The sequence below is a fragment of the Netta rufina genome, assembly GCF_964035555.1.
Source record: "Netta rufina genome assembly, chromosome: 2".
Classification (NCBI taxonomy): Eukaryota; Metazoa; Chordata; class Aves; order Anseriformes; family Anatidae; genus Netta; species Netta rufina.
This window is the reverse complement of record NC_140124.1, coordinates 155,215,065-155,226,542: the sequence shown is the minus strand read 5'-3', so window position 1 is coordinate 155,226,542 and position 11,478 is coordinate 155,215,065. Positions and strand designations below refer to the sequence as shown.

General features: G+C 43.9%; 1 protein-coding gene across 1 annotated transcript in view; it reads right to left on the bottom strand.

The window, feature by feature from the left end:
* Positions 1 to 5,718: 5,718 nt before the first annotated feature.
* Positions 5,719 to 11,478, bottom strand: part of DENND3 (DENN domain containing 3) — a 29,876-nt gene continuing 24,116 nt past the window's right edge. Inside the window, exons 18-22 of the mRNA XM_084306707.1 lie at positions 10,570 to 10,730; positions 9,543 to 9,676; positions 8,658 to 8,773; positions 8,389 to 8,526; positions 5,719 to 7,266 (exon numbers count right to left, since the gene is read on the bottom strand). Coding sequence (XP_084162833.1) covers positions 7,066 to 7,266; positions 8,389 to 8,526; positions 8,658 to 8,773; positions 9,543 to 9,676; positions 10,570 to 10,730 — 750 coding nt within the window. The 3' untranslated portion in view covers positions 5,719 to 7,065. The remainder of the gene's footprint in view (positions 7,267 to 8,388; positions 8,527 to 8,657; positions 8,774 to 9,542; positions 9,677 to 10,569; positions 10,731 to 11,478) is intronic.

Here is an 11,478-nt window from a genome sequence, read left to right as displayed (position 1 = left end):
CACACAAAAAAAGAAGCAATTGCTGCGGTTTCTAAGAAACTGCTGCGAGTCCTTCTGGTCATACTGTCCACCAGCTGCTCCCACGTCTGCTGCTTGGCCCAGGCGGGTGGCGTTGGGTGCGTGATGTGAAGCAGAGGTGGAAGGAGCAGCGGCTGGGAGAGGCGGTCGGCACTCGCGGGTTTTTGTCACGAGTGCTGAGCTTTGTGAATGTCTTTGGAAATAACGCTGTGACAATTTCTTGCTGGGAGTTTCGTGTGCCCGTGAGCTCTGGGGTGTTCTCGGCGTTTAAACCCAATCGTCTCTGGATGAAGCTGCCGTGGGGAAGGGTCATCTGTGGGGTCAGCTTGGTGGGATGGGGCGTGCGAGTTGTCACCCGTGGGGAAAGGAAAGCCGTTGCTGAATTGCACTTTTTCTGATCCTTTAACCCCCCGGCTGGGAAGGCAGCGGCTGGGGGAAGGGCACAGTGTCAGGCCTACCTCTGTGACTTTGTGGCATCATCTGGTTGTGTAAAAATCCATGTCGGAAACAGTTTTTAGGCCTTAAAATCCAACCCACTAGCGTGTGTTGCTGTTCCAGGCCGTGTGTCGGAGGACTTGTAGGCTGGAGCTCGCCCGAGCTGCTCCAATTCCATCAGCGCAACCTCCGCGCCCCCTTCCTTGATTCAGGACGTAGCCACGGTGCAAAGACATTTGCTGTGAAGAGCTTCAAAGAGCTGTGCTAATCCGATTTAAAACCTGATCGGGATCGCTGGCAGTTCCCCAGTCCATGGGCAGACGAAGCTCAGAGATCCGGCAGCCGTTTAAAGCAACTTCAGGACCCCAACTTCCACCCGTCGTCTTCTGAGAAGCGTTTGTGATGCTATTGACCCATTTTCACGTGGACCTACGGGCTGCAGCCCATCCGTGGGCTAAGCAGCCGACTCACACAGCTCCTCATAAGATTCCTGCTGCCTCAAACTTCTTCTACTACAGTCCTTTAAACCTGCATGTGGAAATCATGCTGCAATATAGTCAGTCAAAAGAAAAAAAAAAATCTATATATATATATTTCCAAATGAGAAGCAGTTTTTAACAAATTACTTGAATTGTCGATGTATTTAAGAAATGTTTCTTTTGGTATCTTCGAAGTCGACGTGCGGTCTCGGCTGGCATCACCGACCAATTCCTGGTGTGGTTTCCAGCTGAAGGCTTTCGGTCAGCGCCGACGTCCTTATGCTGGCAAGGGTGACGATGTCGTGCAATCGCACAGGACTTTTATTATTTTTTTTCTCAAATGTCTCAAGAAAGTCTTTTTTTTTTTTTCTTTAAGGTGATTTTTTTTTTTTATTTAGGACACATACTGTGAACTGTGTTCGGACAGGGGAGTAGTACTACTGAAAAACACGAGACCTTACTGAAGCAATCAGTTGCGAGAAACGCTTTAACTGACCTTCTGCCGTGAATTTGATCATCTCAGTTACATTTAATATATTCTGGTGATATTCCTATCTAACAGAGCTGTATTTCACCCTATAACTGGCATTCATGTAAAATACAAACTGAGTTAGGCGTTTTAAAGCTACTTTAATATTTTATTTTGAAAACTCCTTGAAGATTCTGCTTTCGGTTCAATGAACACTGTCGAGCGCTCCTTATTTCAGTCTCTACTTCTCAAAAGGTTCTTCTACACTTTGAAAACCTGCTGAAAATCTTCTGGTCAGCGCCAGCCTTCCCCCGTTTCCCCCCCGGTCGTGGTTTCGGTGATTGTGAATGTAGCTTCAGCCCGGCGTTGCTCCAGGCAGCACCTTTGTAAGCCAAGATTTCTTGCACAGGGAACGCAAAACAGTTTTGGGGTTGAGGTCACGCTCTTTTATTTAGCTTTCTCGGCCAGGGCGAGCGGTGAGGAGGGAGAACGACATTTCCAGCCCAGGGGGGTTCAGTCGCAGGCAGAGCAGGGCCGGTTTGTCCCAGGCAGCGTTTTGCTGAGCCTCGTTTCAAAGAATTGGACATTAAAAGCCAGATTTGGGATTGGCTATGGGGTTCTTTAATTACCCTTCACGACGCAGAAATACGCACAGCGCCTTGGAGCAGGAAGCTCTATTTCACTGCCCTCTAAAGCCAAAGGAAATAATTACCCATTGTAAACAGGCTGAAGTATTTGTAGTGTTGCCAGAAGAATTAACTGGGGGCAGCCCCTGCCAAAGTATCTCCTCCTGTACCTCGGCCAGCCCGTGAAACCACCGCGCTGACTTCCAGCGCGCTCGCCAGCGATGGTTTCTGACGTCTGTCAGAGAGATAAATGCTTTTTTCTGGAATTTCTGAGAGTTTTCTTAGCCCCGGCACTGCTCAGGGTAGAGTGGGCACTCGTTTGTGTCTAGATGTGTCCCTTATCTTTATTTTGATACAGAAAAGATGGGTTTTGTCACAATTCAAAGCTAAACTAGTATGATTTTATGTCTTTATTACAGAAGAGAGAGTTGAGGGGGCTTTGTTTTTTATTCCTGGTGATAGTAAGTGTCATTTTTGTTTGCTGGTATTACTGTACGAGCTCATCCTGCGTGCTCCGTGTCCTGGGACCTTCATGCAGTCGTCTTGAGGCGCAGTGGTTTCATTCCGAGTCGCTCTATACTGTAAAAAATTTAATGTTTTGCTGCAGCCTTTCTGACCTCCAGCACCTCTGCATCAGGCACCGTCAGTGCTCAGTTCCTTGAGTGTTTCGTGAGGACTTTGTGGTTGGTGAGTTGCGCGTGGGTAGGGATAGCCACGGGGAGGCAGAGAAGCTCCAAGCGATGCGCTCAGCAAGGCGTAGCAAGGATTTTGCACCGCTGGGTTATCGCAAGAGCCCAGTCGGGTCTGAACCGCTTGCGGCTGGCAATTTGAAATTCCAGAAGCAATAATTTCTTAGGAATGTTTCCCTTCCTGCTGGTTAGACGACGATCATAGAGATTTATTACCTACATAGCCTTTTCGGAACACGACTCCGGTCGTTTCGGAGCGCTGGCAGTAAGCAGGCACCAAAAGCTGCGGGTTGTTCATCATCTGGAGGGAGGAAGCCAGTAAATCCAGCAGAGGTTAGCGCTCCCTGAAACGCGCTGTCCTTTTCCCCTCGCCTCGGGAGCCCAAGGCGACTGTACTCAGCAAGGTTTTCAACTGAGTTCTTCCAGCTTTTCCCTCGTCCTCGCCCGCTGCGCGACGAGCTCGGCTACACGTATAGACCTTATTTAAATCACTAAGTAAACTCCTGCATGCTACTCCAAGCACATGTAGCAGCTTCAGCATCTGAAGTATCTATTGTGAAAGAGAAGTCAGTTTTCTTTGCAGCTGTTTTGTCCTCGTTTCCTTTTCATAGGCCAAATAAATGTTAATGAACACCAAATGTTGCACAGAAATGTTGTTAATGACTGTGTAGAAGAAATACCAAATTTTATTTTTCTTTGCAGAAACTTTTATGGTTACAGAGAGTCCTCTAGCTGTTATTCTTAAGCGACAAAGCTGAACGTTTGTAAAGCGCGTTGAAAAAGTGGTCATTTTAAAACCAGGGGAGCTACCCAAAGTTTTCTGTTTCTCATGTTGCATCCAGAACAAGAGGCGAGCTGCAGCAGCCTCTTAGGTTTCAGCAGCCTGGCCAGTTAGAAGGGGTGTTAGATAATAACCAAGGGGCTCAGGCTTTCAGCCTCGCACAGGGAAACACGGGCACTCCGACGTTGACCGAAATTACAGTAGTTTAGTGGCAAGCGTTTACACCCCCAAAAAAAAGAGAATGTTTTCAAATTTCTTCTCAAATTCATTTTTCTTCTCAAATTCAAAGGCTTTTGGCACAGCTATGACCTGCTAAAGCTTTACCGAAAAGCCCGGACATGGGTTCATTTTGACATATTCTACCACGTTCTGAAATTTTCTGACATTTCCGAAATTTCGGAGTTGTGGGTGGAGTTCTAGGAGCATTGCCTTGCTCAGCCAGGCATCGCCCGCACCTATTCAATCCTCAGCGATAGCCAAATTGTAGTAAACAGCCCCAAAACCAGGAAGACTTCTCTCTTACCACATTGGCAGTTCCCGATGATGATTTTCTTTCGGATGTAACATGAACACTAAGCCCTTTTGGTAGCCAAATGACCAGCTTCTTTAAAATGCCTCATATTAATAGAAAGCTGCATATAGGCATCTCATAGCGGAAAAAAAAATAAAAATAAAAAGAGAATATTTAGTTCCTTTGTGAACTGGCCATATGACAACTACTTTTTTATCAACTTATTAAGTTGGGGCACTATAATAGCTCTTGCTGAGTTTAGCAATGTTTATAAGCATGTGTTAAACACATAATGTTAAGTTTTATGAGGAAAAAGGGATAAAGAAAAGTAATGTCACAGATGAATGTTTGAGTGCATAGACGGCATAATGTATGTATGTTTTTTATTTCTACACTGTTGAGCTTATTTTCTGTTTTAAGGTCAAAAAAAGAAAACAAAAAGATTTGTTGCATGAGAACTGTTTTATTGTGTTCTGCACTTTCTGTTCTTTTTGTATAATCTCGATTTATTTTTTTTTTCATTTACGCGTAGAAAACAACAACAACAACAAAAAAAATCAATTTAGAGCTATTCTACTTCACGAGCCGTTGTGTTCCGATCTGTTGTTCTGAAGTTCGATCTTAATAAACATTTCAGTAAGAGTTTGGGGCTCGCGTTCCTGTGTTGTTTGTAGGGTGGGGGTATATTTGTGACGTTTTGTGATGTTTGAGGGAGGGAATACCCATGGAGGAGCAACGTGCTGCAGCCTGGGTGAGGTGCACGCCTGGTTTTTTTTGCTGGTTGCTCTCAGGGCTTTGCATTCCCAGGCAGAGGCGAGGGGTGGCAGCCACCTTCTAAGCCAACAAATGCCAATATTGAGAGCTACAAGGGCAAAGCAGCTCAGGGGACAGCTTCCTCCATCCTTCACCTGCACAGCTGCCTCTCCTCTGCTTTCATGGGGTGTGAGACCCTGCTGGACCTGGCCCTAAAGGGGCTGCAGCAGGAAAAAGTGGGCCAAAAGCTGGGGCTGGGGCAAGGCAGGGACCTGCAGGGACCCCTGCAGCCTCCACCCAGCGCTCCCCACCTCATCCTCAGCCCCCGCGCGGCCTCTGACCTGCTCGCAGCCGGAGCTCCCATCGCTGCAGCTCCTGTGGGTTACTTCCAGAAGGAACTGCTGCCATCCCTCGGCTTGAATCATCAACTGCAGGAAGGAACATACCGAAAGTTAGCCCTGAACCGCAGCCGGCTTCCAAAAAAAAAAAAAAAAAAAAAAAAAAACAAGGAATCTTTCCAAGAGGCGGAAGAGGTGAGCTGAAAGCTGCACGGCACAGCTGAGCAGCCCCAGCACGGGGCTAAAGAGCCACTGAGTGTGCTCAGACAGGGCCCTGCTGCAGCTCCGCTCCTCAAAGGGGCTTCCTAGAGCTCAGAAGGTCTCCGTGTCCATTCTGGAAGGCAATTATTTGGGGTTAAGCTGAATGGAGACAGGCAGAGAGGAGCCAAAGCCTCTCTGGGCAAGTGAGATCAGAAATAGCAGCTGTCTGTAACACAGGCTGGCAGGACGCAGCACCTCTTGCTGGTTTATCAATAATTTAAATATTTATAAAAAAAAGTTAAACAGGAGAAAGAACAAGACATAAAGCCAGTCTAGAGTATCAATATAGTGTTTAATAGTCTTAAATTGAAAAAAAAATACTAAAAAGATAAAATTACAATTGCCATCACATGATAAAACCGTTTGTCAGTACATCGAAAGTCAGAAGCATGACATGAAGTACATCTCCAGTAGTTTACACTTCACTGTTTCATTTTACACTTGTTAAAAAAGTAGCAGCCCATATTTTTCCTTCTATTTACAATAATTTAAATATTGTCTTCCACTCTAGTGACACAAATAAAATTATTCTGCAAAGATTTCTTGTTTTACTTGAAGATGATTTTGTTACCAATGGGGAAAAAAAAACAAACTCAGGAAGAGATCAGGGAATGCTGCTTGAAAGAATCCCTTTGACTGCAATCTGATGGTGCCCACTCCAGTAATTAAGGAGTAGTTTGATGACTTTGCAGAACTTAAATAAAATTACATTAAATTAAGCAGGTTCTCCATTAAATAACAGCAGCTCCTCTGCTTACAGAAAGGGAGACCGAAGAGAGGGCTGGCAGAGATTTGTCTGCAAGGCAACTAAAAGGTTGCTTCCAAAAGGAAGTCCGACACACTTTCTTTGAATAAACTACTAATAATAAACTGCTGCATGTATTAAGTGCTTCAAACGAAAAAAAATCAGTTGCATGAAGTGTTACGAGTATCAACTGCATTGTTTTTACAGGAAGAACAGGTTTAAGAAGTAAAACCTTATGGAGACTACCCAAGTATCTTGCTTTACCAGCAGGAAGCTTTCAGTGCCATCAGGGAGAGGCCGCCTGGACCAACCTTTTAAATAACAGCACCATAAATATACACAAGGCGGTAGCAGACGGCCCTCCCACCTAAATCTGCTGGTTCAGAAAGGTACCGGGCATTTACAGTAACTCAATAAATCAAATTAACACATTTGGGTGTTTTGTTTGGGGTTTTGTTGCTTTTTTTTTTTGGAGAGATTGGGTTCTGTGTTGTTTGTGTTTTTCCCTCCTGTGAACATTTCCAGCTATTACAGGCTGTAAGGCCATTTTTTGTGAGTTTTTAAGGTAATCCGTGCATCGCTGAGAAAACATCCCTGTGGAATTACCAAGCTTATCCTCCGCTAGCTTTGGCTCACTTAGTGCAGCCCACACCACGGGGTCCGGCCTCCAGCTCCGATCCTTCACACCAAAATTGGGGAAGTTGAAAGCCCGTGGCCCCGCTATTCACATTTCCATTTCTTTACCCAACGTGCAGGTGCAATTCAAGGTGCAAGGTGAGATTCGCTTCTAGTCTGATTTTCTACAACAACGTAGCTCCGAAAAATAACTCGATAAATACAAAAATAACACTGACGGCTGGTTGAAATAGATGCAAAACGCTACAGTAAACAAAGCCGGAGGTCTTCTTCCAGCACAGGCAGGCACGCTGAATTTGCCTTTTTGTATTTTGGAAAGCTGAACTACTCGACCTTCCAAATTGCGATTTTCCCTTCCTCCTTTCCAGCACCACTGAGGACGTATCTGTCCTCTGCCGAGCAAAGCGCCTTTACTGTGTCAGCGTGCCCAACCAACTCCTTCTCCACGCTCTTCTTCTCAGCGCTGACCACGTAGATCTTCCCTTTGGTTTTGCCCTGGGATGTTCCGCTGCTGCCAACCCACATCTGGAAGAAAAACATAACAGAATAATGTTTTTTGATAGATTTTGTTCTAGGACACAGCCGAGACAGGAGTTTTACATGCTGTGAGAATAAAGTGAGGGTTCTGTCTTCCTAAGCTGGAAGAAGGGAACACTGAGAATCTCCCATATATGTATTTATTGGATTCAGGGTTTTCCCTACAAAGAAAGGGGTCCTGAAGAGCATCCTTAGGAAAAATAAAATAATCAGGCTAACAAGTCTGACTTCCATCCCTGGAAAGACAGCAGAGATCATCACAGGGGATAAAATCACTGAGTAAATGAAGAAATTCTTACTGGTGGTGAGCATTAATACAGAGTATTTGTTAATATTATCTATTGGGAGCAAGTCAGCTGGGCTTCTGACAAAAAAAAAATCACAAGAGTGCAGATGAGAATGTAGAAGGAGAATGTAGAACTATTTTTCAACGAATCCCACAACTAGAGAAGTAAGGGCCCCGTGTGGAAACTAGAAAGAGTTCAGTTTCATGCAGAAGAAAGCACTTCTCTTTATACAGCTGGCAGTGAACTTCTGGAACCTGCTGCTCCAGGAAGCTGCCGAACCTGCAAATTCAAGATGGAATCAGATTTACAGAATTCAGGTCCAAAAACAGATGAGACTGAGGAAGAAATACATCCATTTATTTCTTGTTTAGTACCCCTCAACAAGATCTGAGGAGAGTGAGTGAGTTTAACTGCAGAGCTGTGAGGAAGAGGAGCATGGGTGCTCCAGGCACGGTGACAAGCTTGGACAACAGGGGCAGGCTGGAAGATGGTGTTTGAACACTCAGGGTCAGGAGATGGAGCACGCAGGGATATCTTCCAGTTGTTTCTTTGATATCAAGGTTAGTTAAGGTGGAGGAATGAGTGAGGAATGAGTTAAAGAGAAAAGGAGCAAAGTTCAAAGTAGAGCAAAAGAGCCCTTAATGATATGGCTTTCCAAACAACCCTCTAATTTACAGGTTAGCTTTTCTCATTTTCTCATTGTTTGTCTATTAACATTTTCTTCCAAAACTCAGTTGCAGGAGCCTTTAGATTAAATATCAAGGGACCTAAACTTCCCTTCCACAAGAATTCCACGTGTAAGAACAGTCCAAATGTCTCCCACCTGGTTTTTAACTTGGATCATGCAGGTGATCTCAGAGCAATCCTGAAGATGAATTTTTTGGGGCGTGCTTGTGAAGTCTTTGGTGTTCCAAATATACAGGTCACTGCTCCCTGAATACGATGCCCACACTTCATTTCTCTAAAGGACAGAAAGTTGTGTTTAACAGCACTGCTGACAGGAAGCATAACGTGATAAGTAATTATATTTTCGCTTGTAACACCACATAATGTGGTGTGGAGACAGCATGACTACCAATTCAAATTTAGTACCTCAGGAAAGAGCTGGAAGCAGAGGAAATATGAACACAAATCCTTCAGGTGGCAATCAATTTTCATCTGCAGTCGAAATTCATAAGTTGACATAACGAGTATGCAACTTCCAGTACCTTCAATATGAAAGGGAAAGTGCTGTTAGCGGAAGTGCCTGCTTCTTCCACAGCCACAAAGCAGGGGGAAAAGAGGCAAAATAAAGCAGATGCATCTAACAGCTGTCTTGTTTCTCAAGTCGACAGTGAAATCTTGGAGGTTCTTCTTCCTCTTTTTTATAGCATCTATTTTTTACATCTGTCCTTTCTCTAAACTCTGGTTACCATTCTGTAGCACGAACACCTGTTAGGAATCCAAAAACACTGCAAGGAGAAAAACCAAACTCCTTTACAATAGGAGATCTAAAGGAGTATTAGGAGATAATCCTTTACCCAAACATAAATCCTGCCTTTATTTATCTAGGCTTCTGCAGAGGGGATGACAGGTTCAGGGCCAGAAGGCAGGCATGAGGATTACCAAGTCAGACCAATAACATCAAATCTAGCCAAAATATCAAATGGAATTTGCAAACATCATTGTCACTCTAGACTTTAAAAGGGCTTTTTCAAAGCTTTTCATTCCAATTTACAGGGAAGGGCAGACAAACAGGGTGTAGCAAGGAGTCATATCCTGCAGTAAGGATAATACCTTTAGGAGAAATCCGAGCTAGCCAACTATGAAAGTGTTTTGGAAGCCTTACCCGCTGAAGACTGCTTAAACAGACCAAGTGGAAAGAATATCACATACTGAAAAGTCAGTGTTTGAGATTAATGGATTGTTCTGCCTAATAAAACAGCGTATCATGTGAAGATTTAAAAAAAAAGTTAATTGTTAGAGTAATGAACTTACAGCACCACAGCTGGTCGTTATGAAGTTTGAGAGAAGTGAGGTTCTGGCAGGGCAGCTGAAACGCACGGTTAACTTTCAGAGTGTTGATGTTCCAAGCGATCACTGTGCCATCTAAGCTGCTCGAGTACGCTTCACTGTTGGTACAGATAAAAAATTAATAATGACAGCACAGCGTACATTCATGTTCACAACAGAATTCTTACACAGAAGAGGCTTAGCATAAAATTTGCTATTTTGCAGGTAAGCCTAATTAACATTTTTCACTTCACAGACTGAAGTCCAAGAGGCTCCAAGCCAGACACAGATCATTTTAGCAGTGAACACTCAGCCTCACTCAATTATTTGAAACAGTGACCAGAGCCTTGAATGGATGAGAACACATCCATCCCATCATCCCATTCCCAAAAAGATGCCCAAGGAAAGACCTACACTTGAACTAGAGCACCAATTACATCATGCTTGAGGAATAAAGTACAACAAAAACATCCCCTATAATCCTCCTGAACATTGTTGCTTGTTAGGACTTTTGATTAAGATTTTTGACACATACTCAGCTTGTCATTGACCACATCCCCAGATCCCTTTCTCTCCAGCCTCTCATCCCCCAGTCTGTGAATATATTCACAGAAGCCCCTTCCCAGGTGCAGAATCTGACCCTTGCTCTTGTTTAACTTCATACAGTTGGTGACTGCCCAGCCCTCTAATTTGTCCAGATCTCTCTGTAAGGTTTTTTCCTTCCAACATCTCAGAAAATCAGCGACTGGTTTCCTCTATGCTCCTTGAGCAAAGTTAATTTTTTTGTTTTTGCTTCAGTCAAATAATTAAGGCACCATGCTGCATCACTTAGACCTTTAACTGGTCCTGCACTGCAGGCTGAAGGTGCCCAGACTGATGAATACTTCTCTAGCTACGTAAAATGTCTCTTTGTTTAACCACAGGAAGATTCTCCTTACATCCACGACTCTTCCAGTCTTTCACTTTTGATTGTAAATGTATTTTAAGACGAAAACAGTGTAATTAGATATACCTGGGTATCCCATTCTTCTTCTCCACAACGATGTCAGTAATATCAGAACGATGATCATTTAGCTGCTTATTACAGGACATGCTGTGGGTGTTGATTATATAAATTATGGAGTCTTGAGAGCCGATCCACACTTGACTCTGTTCTACCATCACCATACAAGTCTGGGGAGAAAAAGCAGGATTAAAGACATTTCAGAAGAAAAACACTTTTGAATGTAACTTAAAAAAATGCTGCATTAAGAGTTCCAGTAATTACCATAAAACTGTAACAAGATCAAGACTCAGCACTGCAGTATTCTATCCTTTGCTCTGCTGGAAAAGAGGGGAGAGAGGAAAAAAGAGAGAGAAAAGGGACAGATCTCTGCCAAGTTTAACCTTCAGTAATTAGGATTAATCATGTATCTTGGTTATTGACTCCAAGCTGTGTTTCCTGGCTTACACAAAGTAAAAGTTACAGATGGTGCCAGGGGAAACCACTGAGGTTGGTGTATTTCTGTCCTCTGGATTAGAAGCTGCACTAGCCACCTGACATAAACATACTTCCCACTTTAGTTAGAAGTGGTGCCTCGGAAAATATCATCTTCATTGCCTCTGGAACATCCTTCCCCCATTCAGAAACTTTTAATTTCTCTCCCAAGTCCCCTAAGTTCCAAACTTCTCTTCTCCTCTTCTTCAGAACAGGCCAGCATCCAACTCCTCCCCTAAATTTCCACTTCTCCTCCACCCCCAGCCCCTCACCATCAGCTTTACTTTTCCCTTTCTCCCACACTTATCTTCAAAGATGTTTTCCAACTTCCATGCAAGTCCCCTATCCAACTCCTTTGCTGCTTGTTCTTTCTTCTGCATGTTTTTCACTCAGTCCCAAACCTGATTTAGCTTTCCGTGTTGTTATTCTCTCCCTTTCAAGTTA